General features: G+C 40.8%; 1 protein-coding gene and 1 non-coding gene across 2 annotated transcripts; one reads left to right on the top strand and one right to left on the bottom strand.

The window, feature by feature from the left end:
• Window positions 1-604: 604 nt before the first annotated feature.
• Window positions 605-678, top strand: trnai-aau. Its single transcript has one exon. It is a non-coding gene; the product is annotated as a tRNA-Ile (tRNA).
• A 1,252-nt stretch (window positions 679-1,930) lies between these two features.
• bdh2 (3-hydroxybutyrate dehydrogenase, type 2) lies at window positions 1,931-9,708 on the bottom strand. The gene is made up of 10 exons (XM_036517278.1): window positions 9,667-9,708; window positions 8,705-8,809; window positions 7,390-7,468; window positions 6,215-6,311; window positions 5,480-5,588; window positions 4,846-4,906; window positions 4,360-4,473; window positions 3,457-3,515; window positions 2,646-2,738; window positions 1,931-2,055 (listed from the first exon to the last, which is right to left on the bottom strand). Exons 2-10 carry the CDS (start codon window positions 8,774-8,776, stop codon window positions 2,002-2,004), a joined length of 738 nt encoding a protein of 245 aa, XP_036373171.1. The 5' UTR covers window positions 8,777-8,809; window positions 9,667-9,708; the 3' UTR covers window positions 1,931-2,001.
• Between the last annotated feature and the right edge of the window lie 10,716 nt (window positions 9,709-20,424).

Raw genomic sequence — 20,424 nt, 5'->3', positions numbered from 1 at the left:
AAGCAAGACTAGCAACAAGAGATTAGTGATGGCCTACTATAAACAACGCGGAGTTTAAAAGGCAGACGGATGCTGCAGTACTTTAGTATCTCAAGGTGAGCAATAGAAATTCGACAGTGTGGGTTTTTAAGGCGCCCTAAAAACCTAAATTGAAATTTGACATCGCATACAGTGCTTAATTCACAACACTGAAACAAATCGAATAAGACAGTGGACATACAGGGCACACATATCACAGAAATCAAGCGAACAGAACTGTTAAATCAAATTTAGGTAAACTTAATCATGCCACGAATCACATCTACATTATAATGTACCCCCGCCACATTGATCAGGCGCTGCTCCCGTGGGAATAAGTAGTGTCGCATGTTGTCCCTGACAGCGCTGGACCTGGGTTTGACGTGACCTGCTAAATTCCTCATGGGGCAAAAAGATTTTGCGTGGTTGGTATGTTTGTGAAACACGCAGCTAACCCCCGCAGGATGGCGCCGCGGAGAATTGAGCTTGTTACTGCCACCCCGGACTAGAAGGGAGATAAACGACATTACAAATCTATGGGAAAGTGGAGGGCAATGACGTTCTGTCCAAAAAGTATTCATGTAGCGGCCGGTTAGCTCAGTTGGTTAGAGCGTGGTGCTAATAACGCCAAGGTCGCGGGTTCGATCCCCGTACGGGCCAGTCATCTTTTGTGCACGGCAGTGCACCATAGTGGTTAAGGAGCAGGATTCGTAACCTGAAGGTTGCCGGTTCCCTACGGTGGCACTGCTGCTGTACCCTTGAGCAAGGTACTTAACCCATAATTGCCTCAGTAAATATCCAAGTACAAATACATTGTAAAAACCTGTAATTGATGTAAGGCACTCCGGATAAGAGCCTCTGCTAAATGCCAATAATGTAATGTAATGTAAAATTTCACTGGATTATGACATTTGGGAAAAATTTGTCAAAACTACCCCTTCTGATCAGAACATTACCATAAATTAAAAAGGAAATGTGCTATCAAACAAAACTGACATTTAATTACATGAATCAGTTAAGTATTATTAAACATGCAAACCATTTTCTACACACATGGGTCTTAGCCTGTTTTGACTGGTTGTCTGAAAAAATAAGCATTCTCAGTGTGATTCATTTGAATTCATGCTTTGATCCAATACAGCCACAGTTACCCTAAACATAATAGATTGCTCACACCGTGCATCTAAATTGTAATCAAAACTCAAATTTGCCATGACATGTAAGTTCAGCACTGCTGAGCAAATGAGCTCACAGCAAAGCCCCTTGTGGTAGCTGTCTTCTAGTGGGAAAAAGCTCTTAAGACCAGTAGAAAAAAGACACATTTACAGTGTGAGCAGGAGGAGAAAGGCAACACTAACTCATTATTTTTTGAGTGTGGATGTGGAATTCAAAGTCATTAATCAGACCTTTAAAGAAATTCTAAAAGAACATGATAAAATATACTATTCTGAAGGTTATTTCATTAATATAGTTGTAGGCTTTTTTACTTTGTTGTTTGTGAAATTATATTCAGTGGTTAACATGTGATGACACAGACATTTATTTTGCAAATCAACTACAAAAGCACCTGAAGGATTCATTTAATATTTAACATTTAACATAAGGCGGTGTGTCAGTCCTGGTGACTGACACCTAAAAGACTTCTGCAAAGGCACTTAAGGCCATTTTCTAGAAAATCTGAATCACAGGAAAGTGTCTGGTTGGCTGTGGCAAAAATGTATCAATAAATCTGATGTTTGGTCCTTCCAGCCAAAGACATTTCCTTAGTGTATTCCTAAAACACTCATTTTTTCTTTTTTTAAGTTAGATGGCTTTGCATCAACTTTCATCATTTCAAACAATCAAGTTAAATGGCAATAGTATGGGACTGATCATTTCTTTTTTTTTTTTTTAGAAAGCAAGCTTGGTTGCTTTTAAGTGCAGCGAAATTCCAGTTCTGAACTCCAATGCAATTCCAGCATCCCTGGGTCTCAGGAGAGTTCTTCAGAGCCTCCAGCCTCCATCAATGATCTGTTCTGTTCCAGTGACATAGGCCGACTAGAAGAGTGAAAAACATCCTGTCTCAGCAATTACTGTATTAGGTGATGTTTTTACTGCAGCACACAGTGAATAGAGGAGAAAAACTGTTTTTAAGAGTAAACAGCAGTTCACCTTAATCCTCATTATGTGGAGCACTTTACCGGAGCATGATAAGTGACAGGACTGCTTTACAGTGTTTATATACTGATTATCCATTTAAACAGCCAGAATTCTGGATTACTCTGGATTACTTGAAAACTGCCATGTGTAATGATGCTTAATTTCTTTGTGGTTTGGTTGTACCTCATTGCTTTGATTGCTAAGCACAGGCAAATTTAATGCCTGCTGTTCTTTAGCTTTAGTCTGTTCACAGAAGACACACTTGAATTATCATATAAATGAAGGCTGATTTAGGGGTTTAAACCAGGGACGTGCTACCAACAGCGTGTGATTATTGCATTCTGCACGATACAGACAGTGATATTACTTTTTATAAGAGAACATTACTATCTTAAAATGCATTACCTGAAAGCCATAGCAGTTATAACAGGACTATAGATTTTTCACTCGCTGCCAGATATAGCACATTACTGTAGAAATGCGCTCACCTCATCCGAGGCCAAGTACACACAAAGGTGGGCAACCTCTTCTGCCGTGCACATCCTGCCTGTCTTCTGTCTGGCCAGGAAGTCTTGCAGTGCCTGAGGACATATATGAGCCAATCAGTTAGGGGCACACAATCATGTGACCACATGACATTGCACCTCAGCCCTCACCTCAATCTTCTGTGCTAGCATCAGCAAAGTAAGTCATGCACAAACTTGAAAAGTAACAAAGTTCAGTAAAAGTTATAGTCTCCCCCCCCCCCCCCCCCCCAATTCTTACACATTTTTTGTAAATTTTGGTCATCTTTAAAATCATGAAGCTGCTTTAAGTATCTGAAAAAGTAACACTGGGTTTTGTAATCTGCTCTTCAAAGTTGGATGAAAAAGTTCGACTGAATACAGGCCTAAAAGTCTCAACAAAAGGACTAAGGAGGAACCCAAACAGAGGGGAGTATCATGGGAGTTTAAGAGCAGAGAGGATGATGGCTGAGATGAAAAGGCAATCCAGCCAGCAATGATGTCTGCAAACAATGCACTCAAACAGTGTTTGAGATGAACCATCAATCCTTACCAAATTCACATATAATGAAGGAAGCATAAGTCCATGCCATGGGCCAGCACTTTCAGCACACTAAGTGGTCATTATGATAGCTGACTGCCAAACTGCACACTACAGAATACCCTGGGGAGAAAGTCATCCCCTGAGCAGATACACTGGCATTACAGGAGACACACTGCCATGGTATTCTCATCGGAATAAAAAAAGAAGTCAGGGTTAATCACATTGACTTGGGACTCGAGTTCTGTAAAATACCTGTTCTGGGTCGGGTCTGGCCTGGATTCGGTCTCTCAGGGATGGAGTGTCTACAGTTCCTGTAATCCAACCAGAAACAAAAGTCTGAGGGACCTCCCAGTGATAAACAGTGAATGATGCATGTCACACTTTCTCAATGTCTCACATAGTCAGATACAGAGATCACCGTGACAACAGACAGTATGCCTGCAATATGGAAAATATTTCCTACAATACAATTCAATGCTTTGCTCGACTTAACAATCAAATGTACAAGAATGATTTTCTCAAGGTCTCTGGAGGATGAAATATCAAAGAATCTGATGAAGCAATTGCCAGACTACTGTTACTAATTTAATTTTTTATAATTATATAAATTATAAATTTTAGATTTATTAGGGCTGGATTTTGTGTGTGCTGGAAATCACACATGCCCAGTGCACTCCAAGTGAAAGTTATCACAACCCTTAAGATATTACTAAGATAACCATGTATCATTGTGATGCTGTGAGTAAACTGATCTTATTATCACATTATGTCGTCCTTGTGTCCTTGGCCTTCAGAACAGAGACAGATAAGAGGAACATATTTATGACAGGGACACAGTGACATGGGCCATGCACCACCTTATGGCCAGTTCACCCCAGACAATTTCTGAGTCCCGAACATTGTGTGACAAAATCCATAACATTCTGATGAATTTTCAGCATGTGGTACAATTTTTTTCCCCGATGGTGTGACTTCAGCCTGACTGTGCAAAGTCATCGGCAGGGCTGGGAAACAGTCAAGCATGCACTGACCTTTCTGATCCCGTTTTCTGTGTAGTGCAGTTATGCTTTGCGATGCACGGGCATAAACACTGATCCACAAGCGTGTGTATAAAAATGTGACCAAACCGAACGCGTTGCAGCGGGGTGTGGTTACCGGGGCAGACGCAGTTGCAGCGAACGCCTTGCTCGATGAAGTCAGCGGCCACTGACTTCGTCAGTCCGATGACGGCGGCCTTCGAAGTGCTGTACACACACCTGTTCGGCACACCTGAGGATGGAACAAATGCCAGAGGGGACGACAGGCTTTTAAACACACCTGCAACTGAAATACATGTGTGATACCGGAAACCTGCACAAGCAATGTTCTACAATGGCGCCCCCGTGTGTCCAACCACCATACTGCATTTAGTCTATTTATTTAGCCCTAGCATCCTGCCGAGTTGTATCAGATCTGGCCCAGGAGAGGAGACAGTACAGGAAAAAATAAACAATCCAAAAACGATTCAGTGCCTTAGATAAATATGGAGACAGTGTTTATCTACTCATGTGTTGATGATTATACAATTTAACTTGGATGATCAACTGACTCTCAGTCAAGCGTTTCATAATATCTGTTTGTCTTAAAAGAACCCTTCAGTACCTTTTATGCTGGATGCCACAGAGGCCATGTTAATGATGTTCCCTGACTTGCGAGCCAGCATCTGGTTATGAGAGAAAACATTTGAGTGTCAGTGAGCAAGAATATCAGGAAAAGAATTCTATGTGAGCAACGAGTTTGGATGACAGCATAGAAAAAAAAAGAAAGAACAGCCAAAATGACACAGCCAGTCATTTGATTTGTGTCCCTTATAAAGGATCATTGGGCATTATGATCTAAGATGGATTATCAGTTATTAATTGCCATGACTCAAAAAGCATAAAAATTACGTAATCCTTGCTGCAGAACACTACATACTATTTATCTTAATACTTTTAATCTGGAATTGTAGTTTCAATTTGTAATCTTGAATTGTAGTTAAATCCCTTGGTGGAGATTAGACAGAGTGCACTTTCTACTGTGGTAAAGACAGGTTGCACCGTGCTGAGTTTTCTCCTGTAATGGAGAATGTCTTTCTTATGTTTTCTCCTGTAATGGAGACAGGAATGTCTGTACTGTGCTCCCACTGTCCCACTGTGCTCAGGGTCAAAGGTCAGGTGCACCATGCTGCATATTCCGCTGTGCTTTGCTCCTTGTCGTCATGGAGATGACCGCACTAGCCAGAGATCCCCTTCACCTTGGGCAGGAAGGCCTTGATCATCAGGTACATGCTGCGGACGTTAAGGTTCATGGTGAAGTCCCAGTCAGCCTCCTCACAGTCCAGTATTGTCCCATGATGGACAAACCTGTGGACAGGGAAAACTGTCACCCCAAGGCCACTACAGCAGCCTATTCGGTCTATATAAGACTCACATATACGCAAAGTTGTAGATATACTGGGCTTTCACAACAGCTCATCAGAGCTTAGAGGTCAGCTGCAGGTCACACACTGATTAGCTCCAGGCTTTTACGAGGTGAAGAATGTGGAATAAAAACAACCAGGCTTCCTCAGTTTCCTACCCAGTGACTCAACCTTGCAATCTCCTGTTTGACAGACAGGTAAATTTAATGTAATGTAACCTTGCAATCTGGCCGCATGCAAATGATTTGATTCATTTGTGAAATGAAAGCCACCAATCAGCAGAGAACTACTCATAAGATGCTGTTTTCTGACACGGGAACATCATGTCCGTGTTCATACAGACTGTTTACAATGTCGACAGAGCTAAAAGCACATGCAGAGTGAACCTTACAAAACAAATTACCTCGCACACTAACATGGAAGAATTACCCTGCCACATTAAAGACCGCACTGACGCAGTCACACTACCCTGCAGTGATGTGGTCATACTGCCCTGCCGCATTAAAGACTGTACTGACATGGTCACACTCTCCTGCCACATTAAAGACTGCACTGACGTGGTCACACTACCCTGCCACATTAAAGAGCACATCAATGTGGTCAAACTCCTTGGCCAAGGCCTCCACTTGATCCCGCTTGGTCACATCCACCACCTTGGTCTTGATGCCTAAATTGAAAAGAAAAAGCAACAATTTTTAAAATGTTCTCAGTGCAAGGTTTTTAGCTTTGCTTTGTTTTATGTTTAAAATGCCAATATTTTCACATGTGACATAAAACTTATTTAGTTTCCTTTTGAAATGCCCCATGGGTGCTGTATGTACTTTCAAATTAACTGGTTTGATCAAAACTAAAAAAAAAAAAAAGAAAACAGGAAGAACTGAAGAAACAGATTCCCAAGCTGAGAGAGGAGTGTGTGGATGAGGAGTCATGTGAGGTGATCTGTTACTTGATTAATAGGATTATCTGGCATGGTGGTGGAACTCCTATGGGCCGCAGTTCACAGGTGGCCTCTGAAGTCTGTGCTGAAAAGCTGCTCTATATATAGACCTGCCTGACATCCTGTGAGCGAAGACGCAGCCAATCACAGCCCTGACGAGCGGGAAGGCACTGCTCTGATTTGGGGGAAGCTATAATCTACCTGCATTTGAAAACCCTCGAGCCTCCTGAATTCACAATGTACGGTGTACGGTCACGACGCAGCTACGTTAATGACATCCCTGTTTGTTTTATGATCCAGTACTTTGACACAAATTTCAAAGTGGTACCTTGAACAGACATTCAGGTGTGGATGTTAGCTTCAACCAAGGTGCATAGCAACCCCCCCAATGCACAATAACAAACAAAAATACTCTAGAACTGTTATCAAAGCACAGCACATGTGGAAAAAGGACATATGTGGTTAACGCTATTGGAGATGTTTGTTTTATTCCCTTCATATCAGTTACTATCTGAAAGTTTTTTTTACTAACTTCTGACTGCAATGTGCGTTTTCTTATACACCTCTGAATTCATGCTCCACCCTCTCAGCAAGGTCAGCAACAGAAACAATATGAGAACAATAATCACAGATTCCACAGTGAAATTACAAGTAAATGTGAGAGTCACTGACAAGAGAATTTACATTACTCAAGTACTTTGAGATATGCACTTTGTATTAATCTATAGTCATTTAAAAAATATCCACAATTGTCCACAAGATGGCAGCAGTGATGCAGACAAAAAAAAACTCCAGTAGCAAGGCTTACCAGGGTAGGTGTCTAATTCTTTCAGCTTTTCTCCATTGATATCGGTTGCTGTGACCTGTGCTCCCTCTTTGGCAAACGCCTGCACAAATAAAAACAATATTACTGCCATTACTGTCCAACGCACAGAAAAAAAAATGTTTTAAATCATAGTAATTTACTGTGTTGTCTTTGACCCAGACTCAGTCAGGCAGTACTCCATCTCTACCTGAAAAGGAGCAAATTCAAGCAAGTGTCATTTGTTCAATTACTCTTGTGATTTCTATCCACAAAACCGAGAACAACTCTGAAGGTAGTTTAAATGACTATGCCTTTCAATTTACACAACAGCTTGCATTGCCAGTTTTCAGACAAGAACCTTCCATGTTCCAAGATTGATCGATTACCACAACTTTCAAGCAGAAAGCAGTAATTGCAAACATTTTTCACTGTTCACAACACCTCTATGTTGCCTCTTAAGACTTGGTCGTACACTCTTTGCCAGGACTGATTCTGGTTACGGACTTCTTTTCTCGAAGTTTACAACCATTCAGCAACACAATATTTTGAAAGGAGCAAATAATTGCACCTAATCGGGTGTATTAAAGGTACATTAAAGATGCTTAGATCTGAAATAGTGTAACGATTACACACACTTTCAAGCTGCACTTGTCAAAATCAGTCTCAGGGCCACCTTAGAGCATGTGCCGGCTTTCATTAAAAGTGAACCTGTGATCCTGGCATTTCACAAGAGAAAATGTCCTTAAAGGCCACAATGTGTGTGCCTGTGTTCCAAGAAGGACAAATATTGAAACTGTATTTACCCAAGGACCAGGTCAAGTGCCAGTAAGCTAATGCATTCATTCATCTGGTCCTTTTCTGAATGCACTGCTGCTCTTGCCACTAAGCCCGAGGGACATTTGTGTTATTACTTTTGAAACCATCCTGGATAAGTGTCTGATAAGTGACAGAATGTAAAAATGTACATTTTCTGATTTCTCTTTGGAAAGTGTTCTGTCGTATATTCCATAATTTCCAAAGCATGAAGAGTTACCTAATGTGAATACCTTCCTGTGAAAATTGAGAGGTTCCACGCCAGTGCCAAATCGATGCATATATTCAATCACTTCATTTGATCAAAAGATTGGGGGGAAAAAGATGAGCCTACACAAGGAGACCGAGTCTGGAGGTTAGCGCAGTTATTAAATGCATTTGTGCGTTAACCTCGCTTACCAGCCAGACATCAGGCCGGCCTTGCTCAGCCAGCCTTACGCGCGGCACGTAAGGTCTATCGGCGTGCTGCTCCGACTATTCCGAAACAGGTTCGCGGATACATTACTATTGCTGCGGCCCGACCGATTCCCTGCGCGGCCGCTGACAGCACGATCACTTTCCCGTCCAGTCGACCCATGGTGTTCAGGTGCACGATCTCGCAGATGCAGAACTGCAGCGAGAATTAAAAAAAAAAGGTTGGTTGGCACTCTCTTAAATTAAGCTTGCAGTCTTTATGGTAGGTAAACGTCATGGCTCAGATAAAGACCGCCCTCGCCTAAGTGTCACAGCCCTACAGCCTACTGTTCTGTTTTCACGTGTGAATATGGACGCCCTGAATGAATTCACACTATAGGTGTTCGTCATTCTGCGAAATCCAGTATTTACGTACATAACGTCCTTATTTCATCAACATAATATAAAAAATATTCCAAGGTTTCTGTCATCTCCAAGAGCGCAATATGTTTCAGTCAAATGTTCCAGAAATTAAAAAAGGCAACTGAGGCCTGCCACACTCAAACGGTTGATAAACTATCAGATAGACAGAAGTTAGAGACTTTGACCTGTCTAGCTACTAATTGTCTTCACACAGATAGCCCCATATTAAGGACTTTTTTCGACTTAATCTGCCTATTTTCTCAGCGCTGCAGATGTCAATACGTAAATACAATGATCTCTTCAAGTGATATGAAAGACATATAAATAGACAGATATCTCATATAGCAAGTCGTTCCCATAAATGTGATAAACTGTCTAAGCTATGTAAACTCCCTCTAGATTGCCGGCCTTACTCGCCGACGCGTGTAAAGACACTGTACGGCCGGGCCTGACACACGACTGGTATCGGAGAATAAACAGCGATTGAAAACGGATCGTCCTGCAAGCGTGCGCATTTAAAAACTTTACACAGGAATTAAGGTAACTGCATGCAGCTAGCGATAATGTGCATTATTTCTGCACAAAGCCACCGTGTAGCTGCGTGTTTCAACAAACACTGCAACTCTGCACTTCCACGAAGTGGCGACTTACCTTACACACAATAGCGCAAGACAAACTCCTAACTTCCCTATCACCAACCACTACCTCTACACTGTAGTTATTACGCCACACGGTCCTGCCATTTTACTGAGTTCCTATTGGACAAGAGTATGTATCGTAGCGTTACACGCGATACGTGATTGGCCGCGATGGAAAGACATGAGGCGGTTATCTCACATGACCGGTGAGAAAATGAATGGCTGTAAAACAATGTTATTTCATCCCATCACACTCACTGTATGGAAAAACCCGCTTTCAATATAAATGTTAAACTCGCGACTTGATAAAGGTATGACATATCCTGAAATAAAAAAAAACAAACATATTAGTACAAAACCCTTGCATATGCCAATTTCACCGGTATTGATTTGCTAATGTCTTAAATGTGTTAAATTCTAGGAAAACTTCGATTTTCGCCGTCGTCAATTTACGACATCGTATTTTAAAATGTCAAGCAGAGCATTTTATATTATTACTACACACGTACATAGTTTAAACAACCACTGGAGTCAACTTTTTATTATTATTCACAACGGCAGCTAAGCCAAATTACCTACATGGGTTTCACTGAGAACGAGACCAGGCAGTTCTGCATCGCTGAAATCTCTAGTGTCCGGTGGTGACGTCATCACTGTTTTGATATACAGATGCAGGTAACGCCCCCGGTTATGGCCTTGAAATTTTCCGCAATCTGTTTTACGTGTTGTATGTTGCTGTTGTGAATTATTATTATTATTATTATTATTGTCATTACGCCAAGCTGCCAATTGGCGTCATTGCGCAATATGTGCAATAATAAGCAAACCATTCATAAAAACAGGATTGTGCTTTGAATTAAAGCGTTCCATCACGTAATGGAAACTCTCATTCCTGGATTCTTCTCTGTGAGACACTTTTATTGATAAACATACATCAGAGCTTTTAATCGTGCACCTGTTCAACAGCCCCGTAACTCCTTAACTGGAGGCACCCCACTGCGCTTGTGCGTTAATTTAACAATTTACACTACATGACAAATTCTATACTCAGCTTTCATGGGTTATTATGGCATGGCAGTACCTTGGGAAAGTGGGGCATGTTAGTGGATATATTGCTTTTTTTTCTTTTATCATTCTTTAGAGTACTTTGGTTCATTGCCCTCTTTAAAGAACAGGAGATGCAATTGGTTGTGTTCTGTATGCAAAGTACGTACTCTAAAATGTGAATTCTGAAGATTGTGTTGTGTGTGCTTCTAACAGAAGCATGAATGGTATTGTATAGTATGTCTGGCCACCCCCAAGATCTCTACAGATCGTTCCGAACAAATGCTAATTTATGTTAATAATGCCCCCATCCTTTCTAGCTGCACACACCCCCACTGTTTCGAAGATTTAATTGTACTCTTCAGTGTTTACGTCAAGGACAATACTTGTGCAATTCTGGGTGCCCATACGGGTGTGAATGTAACAGTCTTCCTGGATTTGTATTCAGTGAACTCTCTTGTAAGCTCTTATCAGTGAGGATATTGTGTTGTCCTGTATGTGGCAAAAACGTCTTCTTGCCTTCTACAGTGCAGGCATTCACCCTCTGCTTTCGCACATGACGGGTCATGAGAACAATAAACCTCTTGAACATAAATGATGTTTCTGAAAAGATCGCATCCCCTGAGATGTCTCTGATAAAGGCACGGGAGAATTATACTTTCAAATTCGGAGCATCAATTTTCGCAGGCGGCTTTCTCTTTGCTGTTTAATTAGCGTGGTTCGTATGCAGGGTTTTGACGATCTGTAGACCGGGAAGAGAGAGTCGCGTACTCGCATTTACTGTGACCCCTTCGCTTGGGTTTTACTTTTTGTCTTTCTGACTTTGAGGAGACTTCTGAATCTGGCATTCAGAAGTAAAGGGCTGTAAAATAAATACTATAATTTGAACATGCGTAGCATTCCTTATAGTGTGGGGTCCGTGTTATGGAACTGCCACTCAGGTACTGAGCAATGTGACTTACATTGTGATTTAGAGAAGGGGATTTCGGTCTACTAGTCATTGGAAGACATGAGATGTCAGGGTAGGGAGGTCTCAGCACAGTCTGAAAAATGATTTTTATATATGTCATATATAGATGTCATTATATTGTAACCACAATACAAATGTTTCAACAGAACACGTGAGCACTTTAATAAACCAGAACAAATCTTATGTAAAAACTATACCCTTATTTCATGATCTGAAGAAACTGATGAAACAGTCAAGGAGATTTGTCTTTGACTTGTATTTTTTGAGATGTTTGCTTTGATATGGATGACTGCAACCATGCGGCATTTTGCCTGAATTTGTTCAGATGAAAAGAGCAAGTAGATGGCATACTGGCATTTTCAGATACTTACAGTTACCCTTGGCTTTAAGATGAAAGGGAAAGCTAGTCCATTTGGTCTCCGCTTGCATTCAGGAAAAGCAATGAATATTCAATGCTCTCCCTATTTTCATGATCTCTTTTGAAATCTGTGACAAGGTACACCTTCATTTTTCCAAAGTAAAGCAGGAGAGACTTTTGAGTTGAGATATTGGGAAAGTGAATGGATGGAAAATTAAGCTGTCGTGATGCCTTTCTACACGACCACATTTTGGCTGTTGGTAACGTCTGGCGGAGAAGAAACTGCTTCCTGATCTGGGTTAGTATTCTGTATATATCTTGGGTAAGGCACATATGGGTCATGCTAAGAGAGGTGAAGCTGAGGGGTAGCTGAAATGTTATGTAAGATAACCTGGTTGAACAACACTATGGCAATGCATGGTACTGTGAACACAATGTGAAGGGAAGAAGGAGATGCGAAGGCGAAATCCGAAAGATGCAGAAAGGAATCAGAAAACGGTGAACTTGGGCACCACATGACATGAAACATATTGCCATGCATAGCCTACAAAGCTAAAATAGCATTTTATTATCATGACACGGATGAATGGGGGTGGGGGGCATGAGAGAAAACATTATCTGTGATCCATTTAGCAAAAGCAGCTGCTACACTGCTGCTAGCGGAGAGGCTGAGTGGTGTAGCATGGCATATCTATCCCAGGGGTGAAAAAGTAAATGGACGGTGGAGAACGTTCATTGGACAGATACGTAACATCGTAAAGCTCGCTGCAGAGCTGCTTTTCCACCAGCACATCACACGCCTTTACCAAATTTGTTTCAAATCTCTTTCTTCCTCAGCATCAGTTGGTATTGTCTGTTATCACACGAGAGGCTGTCTCTGCAACTCCTCAACACTTTGTGAAAAAAAAAAAAGGTGTGGGAGGGTGTCACTGGTGGGTAATTGAATGCGGTGTCAGCCAGCACTTTATTTGAACCTATTTTTGATTGTTCTGCACAAATATCAAGCGAGGCAATTTAAAATAGAGATCACTCTTCAGCGACCACTCCTTCTTTGCTTCATTTCAACAGATGAGGCATCTCCGCTTTTGTGCATTGTGCGTGGGGGAAAAAATTGTTTTGAGATTACAAAGGAAAAACAATCTACAATGCCTTTGTTACAGTCTAATTGATCTAATGCAGCTCAATCTCTTTGTTAGGTTTAAGATAATTTAATGTGAAGCGCACAGCACTAATGCAACTATTCTGGACACCATTCAATAAAAAAGGAGGTAGCTGCTGAATGGTGATCTTCACTATATTTGGCAAGCTTGTTATCATGAAAAAAAACCAGGCTCAGGGACCATTATAAGTTTAAAATGAGACTCTCTGCCTACCCTGTTTGTGGCTTGTCTGCCACCACAGATTTCCTCACAACCTTAATGACCAGAGACAACCAAACTTGACTCGTTATGAAGGCCTCAAATGGTAAGCGCATTTTTACAAACAGGCCACGTTAAATGTTGGCTCCATGGCTCGATAACAGGTCAGTGTTTGAAAAAAATATCAATGAATTTGATCATATAGAGATTTTTAATCTGTATCATATTACGGTATATACTACCACCCCACCACTGCTGGCTACTACTACTACTAATAATAATAATATGATACAAAGTAAATTACATTTCATTAAAGTTGTCTGTTTGTGTATGCGTATATTGCTGAGTATATTTCACATTATATAATTTCATACATATTAATTAACAAATATCTTACAGAGAATAATGCATGTAATTGTAGCATATGGCATCGTCAGATAGGACTACATGTGATACATATTAATATTCTAGTGTTAGAAATAGTTGTGATTAAAGTTGTGATTTTACAATGTGATCATTTTGACAGAGCATACTCAACCCTCATGCACTAGGTTTCAGTCAGGAAAAACTAGACTAAACTTAGGGCCACTGAACTGCAGTCATTGCCTCCTTGGTACAACAGCACCCCATGTGGCTTGGAGGTCACAGAAGTAAAGCCAAAATAACCCTCCAGATGAAGTAAATTATAATAAATGAATGGACATTTGATTCAGGTCTGACAGCAGCCCAAGACCCTCAGGTAATCAGGTATTTTCACTAAAAAAAGAAAACATAAGGTTTTACTGCACCCAATGAAGCGTTGAGTCATAAATAATTCAAATTATCGATTAAATGTAATACAGAAGCAAATGACTCTCATCGTTTAATCCACATTGCCTATCTTCCATTCTATGGTCTTTGTGCATCCTCTGTAATATGTATTATTGAAAAGCATAAATCACTTAATTTGGCCTGCTGAGGTATGAGCTGGTAATAAAAAATGGAAACGGAAAAAAATACAGATGAGGAATCTATAAAAACTCAGTCCCTCAGATGAACTTCATGTGAAGGAATCATAAAACATTCACTCCGTGTCCTCATTCCTTTATAACTTCTGTTTTAATTGGTTCAATATTAAACCATCACAGTTTTAATTTTGGGACAATGAGAGAAGAAATCCATCATGTATCTCTGAGAGATATACACACACACACACACACACACACACACACACGTGTACGCACACACACACACACACACACACACACACACACACACACGCACGCACGCACACACACACACACTATTCTATAATAATCACAGACATTATCGCACAAAGAACGCTGTATTATTCAAATCCAATTAAATTGGTCTGGCACAGATCACTGCATTAGAGACACAGTTCCAGGGTATATGTTCCTATTAAAACAGGCAAGGGTACTGTGGATGTCAGCTATGTTAAATGACCATGCTCTGCGTCAACAAGCACTGGCAATGGACATTTGTACTTTCATTAAAACAGAATCTGATATAATTGCGAGAAGCCTCCATTCCTTATGTCCTTAATTTAAATAATAAAATACATAGGGAGCTCACAAAATGATGATGCCATACCTCATTATTGGTGGGCTAAATCATATTTGACCCAGGCAATAAATAAATTAAATGGAACAGGCCTTCATTATCTTGTGCTGTGTAGGAAGAAGCAGCCAGTATTGCTATCCTGACTTAATTTTATCTTGAACATAAATGACAATATGTCTCACTCACATAGATAGCTCATGGTACTATAGGCAATTATTTATACATTCCTTAACACAAATTTGGGGATGATGGATGTGTGTAGGTATAACGATGTGCCATTTTATGTGTAGTCACTATGTCTTTGGAAAGAAATTTAAAGAAGAGGGTGTCTACATGGTACCCACTATACATATATGTTACAGTGTACCTACACGTTAACTAGTGTGTGGATACACATATTGGCTATTTAAATGTAATTACACAAGCCGCAAACAGGTTGTAATCCATCTGTATGTAATATGTGCAGTAGCAACTGTGTGGATACACAGTAATACCATAAGTACAGTGTTAATACACAAGTAAGAAGGCCAGTAAGTGTAGTGAATATGGGTACTTCATTGTTATTTAATATCTCTGTTTTATCATGTTCTTTGACCATCACAAATTATTGTTAAATCAGAAGAAAAATGAAACATATTCTTATTTTCCCTTGATTCCAGAAACCGCGGAACCCGTGCTGTTTAAGTATGTCAAAATACCATTTGCAGCAGTGTGGTGCAGTGGAAAATAATAGGCCTTATAGCCCAAAGGGTACGGGTTAAAGGTAACAGTGTAGTGTAGAAGTAAGGAACAGAGCTTATAGCTCAAAAATTTTCTGTTAGATTACCAAGTGGGTCGTTGATGTTCTGTCTTTTGGAATGTGAATTGGTTCAGTAACTATAAATATAAACTACATAAGTGGATGAAATGTAAAGTCATGTGAATCACAATATCAAAACGTACAACACGTACAATTACAATATTTTAACAAAACTGTAGATATATAGATTATGTACATTATATATCTATGTTATATATAATCTAATCTATATTTAGATTATATGGATTAAGACTATATACATTTTCAATATATCTATATTACAATCAGCAAGAAAGACAGACCAGCATACATGAAAATCAATAAATCTAGACCCAGAGATAAAAAAGACACTTTTTTTTGCCTCCTTCGTGATGCATCATGTTGGTCACATGACTTGACGTGTAGGTGTCAGAACAGCTGTAGAGACCTGCTGCTTTGGGAGACGGTGGGAGACTCATGTGAGAAGGCCACCACACTGACATATTCCCATTCTCACAGACAGAGACCTGTGACACATGTAATTAAATCTGAGTTTAGAATGTGTTAAAGCTCACATGGCCCCATGAGGCTGCGGCGGGTGTTGAATTTCTACTCAGCGTCCAGCATCACTGCATGGACATTGTGCTTGTGCTTGTGTCCGTATCATCAGCAGAGAATGATATGAAACCGTTTTTTTTTTTTCCTTAGGCGCAGCTCATAATGCAAAACATGACTTTCTGTACAAGTGGTGCTGCTAGCCTTTGTGCCTTTTCTCAGAAAAATAGAGGTAATTTTCCACTAAAACAGTGCCGTGAATGGTGGGGGTATTGCCACTTATCCTCACAAAGTCTGCAATGCGCTTGTCTCCAGGGGTGAGAATGGTCACCAAGCAACCGAACAGACCTGCAGACGGAGAGGGATCGGATCTGTGGACAGCTGTAGGCATGGCAAATGAACGAGCTCTTACAGCTGCCCGATATTGATATTGTGGCAATACGGGGGAGCTCAGAAGAGGAGGGTAGCGCAGGGATAATTGCGGAGGAATGGTCAGGCCGCGGCGAGAAAATGGAACATGAAAGAGCAGGATTGTGATAGCCCCCTCTTCTTCTTCTTCTTCTTTTAAAGAGTGTATTAGACGCTTTAATCACTGTGGTGAGGGTGTAGGTGTCTGCTGATAAGAGGGGAATGAGTGGTGGTTTTATTTTCACCGGGTGGGGTAACGCCAGTGCTGCCTTCTGGCTGAGCAATGCTGCTGCAAGGCGCAACCCTGTTTTGCTTGCAGGGCTCCTTCCGAAGCGCCGACCACTGCTTGGCCACCACGTAGTTGACTGCCGTTGACTTTCACACTGAGCTTCGTGAAGTCTTTGAGTTTGTTTATGACACCAGGAGCCAGTTCTCATCTTCAGTGGGAGTGTTTATGAAGCTCTTCCCCTCAGGGCCCTGGCATTTGGCCCAAAAGTCCTGATTTTTTTTTTTTTTTTTTGTAAAAATAGGGATTTTATAAATGGCATGTGCTTGTCTTACATGTGCACAGTTGGACTCAACTCCGTTTCCAAGACAACTGCTCGTTATGTCCAGCCTGTACATGTGTATTATTAGTCCCAGACATGAACAATATGCCCTCTTTACACTCTGTGTCTCAGATGAAGGCAGACTCCAGATTCCCCTTGAAGATGGATATGGAAATTGGCATATTAAAAAATGAAAGGATAAGAAGAGCCTTTCCCTCCCTTTGTACATTTTTGTACATAATTGTCATTGTAAGTAAATGGCCCTGCTTCGATGGAAATAGATTATACTCTTATTAAAATCAGTTGTGCCATTTTATCACAACCTCTAACCCTTTAAAATATCAAACACCGGTGAATTCAGTGAGGATCACCCATCAGCAGCTGATTTTAGTTACCCCAATTGTGAAATGTGTTAGTGTTAGCTTTGAGAAAGCATTTATAAGAAAAGTATTAGGTTGCAATCAAACATTATTAAAAGATAAAAATATGGGAGATTATACTTAAGAAAATAATTATATATAATTAAGAAATGGCGAGCTTAGTTGGGCCGAATGGCCTGTTCTCCTCATCATATGTTCTTATGTTCTTATTTTTGCTAAGATCAATTATTAATCTTAATAATGACTAGATTAATGATAACTAAAATGACTTCATAAGAAGTGCACAAAGATAGCGCAACCACATTCAATACAAGGCAGAATGACGGAAAGGTTGTTCCTTAAGTCTGAATGCTTCTAAAACAGGATGCTGTTAAATAGGCAAATGGTCTGTTGTTTGTATTTTTAGCTCACAGGCTGCCACTGTTCTGGTTTTAATTAGAAACGTGCAGATTAATACTTAGTGGCAGTGCCCACTGTTTAATTTTATCCAACATTTTGCACCGTGCTGAAACAGCCATATGTTTCGTCGTGGCCACAAGGTCACGCCATCTCTGCTTCCTGGCTCCATTTTTTCTTGGTGGTCAGATCATGCAGGCACACCATTTATATCTGTTTTCACTTTTGGTTTGGACTTGTTTCGTTAGACACAATTCCGTGTGCTTCGTCTTCACCTGTATGTAGTAAAGTTGGAAATAAACAACCTGCCCCCAATGCATAGCACATCAGGTTTTAGTAGAAGCATGAACATTCTTGGAATGGAACAGGGTTCCCGGGAGCTTCCACTCAGTACACTCACCCGCTTCTACTAAAACCTGGAGTGGCTTAACCCGCTATGTATCAGAAGCGACTTTTCCATGGCTTTCAGTGACTGTGCTCCTACTCTTTTCTCCCTGTTCGTCATTTATCCGTGTGGTACGTTCATGGATGGGTTCAGGCTGTCAGGACATAATGATAGTTTTATGTTCTCGGGGTGAGACTGAAAGCACTGAAACTTGTTTTAATAAGCAACACAGCCTCAAGGATCAGCCCAATTTCAGCTCGCCGGTTTACACAGTCTTACGGGTGCGAAGTTCAGGCAAAGAACACCACCCCCCTCCCCCACACACACACATACATTGCTGAATCTGATTGGGCAGGGAGACGCACGAATTGTGTTGCAGTGCGGGGGTAGGGGAGGGGGTAGGTGACGCTAATGAGAGTGGCCCATGACAAGGGTCCCTTTAGGTTATGCTCTGGAAGCTTCTGCTCGAAACCAGATTTCTATCTGCAATCCGCTGCGACCAGCCTCATCATTTGCAGGCAGCAGGCAGGATGAGTACATCCACCAGCCCCAGCCATGTCTGAATGCTAAGTAAGTCATGGGTTTCAAGTGCGAGACAGCCTTACGGTCAGCAAGGTGTACAAGGTGTTTCTGAGTGCACCAGGCTCCAAAACAGTAATAAAATAAGGCACCAGGTGACAGGCATGCGATCGCCAACTACGCTGAGATGGTAATGGTGATTATCCTGTGCCCAGGAGTAATGCCATTTCTTGTATGTTTCTAAGAAGCGGTGCCATTCAGAATGTTAAAACACATAACGCAGGCCACCTGGCTGCAAGCCACGACTTGAATTAAAACAAATTTAATCCAAGCTCTAGCTAATGAGGACTAGTGGGAGTTGTAAACCATCATTTTTAAACAATCATTTGCATAAACACACCCTGAGAATATGTGACAAGAAATCATTATTTAACAAAAAAGTGTGTGTGTTTGTTTGAATACTCCAATGCCACAGTATCTATATCTATATCTATGTCTATATCTATATATATAGATATACACATCTATATATATCTGTGTGTGTGTGCGGGTTTGATCAATGCGGTCATTGCAATTTATCTGGAAGGTTGGAAAGAGAGAAGCAGAGTGAAAGAATCGGAATTGTGTGATTGCCTTTGAATTCCATCAGAAACGGAGCCCCTCTTTGTGTGTGAATTTATCTGAAGAGGGGAGCCACTTTCTCAGTTGCCAATGATTGTTTACACTTTTGCAAGCATCTCCGAGAGTTAACCCCCGGTCACATAGCAACCGGTGGAATGTCGAACCTTCCAGCGTCGCTTGGGGGAAACAAGTGGCGACCTCATGCAAACAGAAAGATAGAAAAAACATTACTGCTGGTATTTGCCAAATCAATACGGCAAACAGAGAAGGGAAAACATTTCTTATTTTATGATTGCACTGTTTGTTGGCCAGCCACATCTCACAGATTGAATATGTTATTTATAAAACTGCCACAGTGTTGCTCAGCATACATGCCTGCTCTGTTACTGGGCCTCAGTTATAATGTGTGTAGGTGAAACACATGGCACTGAACCCTGGTTCAAGTGATTTGAAGTCTTCCTCCACTTTTGTACTTTCTTAATTTCCAAACCAACCTGCACATTAAGCCATGTTTTGTTTAGTACACACTGCCAATTTTGCCCTCAATATTTGAGCCCGGAATTAATTTGTCTTTCTGTCAGCACTCGGGGACCTAGCATCCAGATTGCATCTGCTCGCTGTCTGAAGGACCAACTTGTTGTTTTTGCTGATGAATTTCCATTTTAATTTAATCAAATGTGAAAGCGTCTAAAGTTCAGACCTCAAGGATCTACACCTGCGTCGTGGTATTCAAATGTTAGAGAAATTATGTAGCTAACTGAACCTCCTACTCCACAAAAGAAGTGCTTTTCAAGGCCCTTATTAACTTTTTATGCTGAGGATCTAGTAATTTTTTTCCAATTAATCACAATGAATGTTTAATTGAACCACTTTCTTTGTTGTGACTCA

This window comes from Megalops cyprinoides, chromosome 22, assembly GCF_013368585.1.
Source record: "Megalops cyprinoides isolate fMegCyp1 chromosome 22, fMegCyp1.pri, whole genome shotgun sequence".
Lineage (NCBI taxonomy): Eukaryota > Metazoa > Chordata > Actinopteri > Elopiformes > Megalopidae > Megalops > Megalops cyprinoides.
Note: the sequence above shows the minus strand (reverse complement) of the source record. Positions and strands in the feature narration are given on the sequence as shown.

Coding starts and splice junctions, on each gene's coding strand:
- bdh2 (XM_036517278.1), bottom strand. CDS start 8,776: ATGGGTCGACTGGACGGGAAAGTGATCGTGCTGTCAGCGGCCGCGCAG. Junction 6,312..7,389: donor AGAATTAGACACCTACCCTG/GTAAGCCTTGCT, acceptor TTTTCAATTTAG/GCATCAAGACCAAGGTGGTG. Junction 4,474..4,845: donor TGTGGCATCCAGCATAAAAG/GTACTGAAGGGT, acceptor TTCCATCCTCAG/GTGTGCCGAACAGGTGTGTG.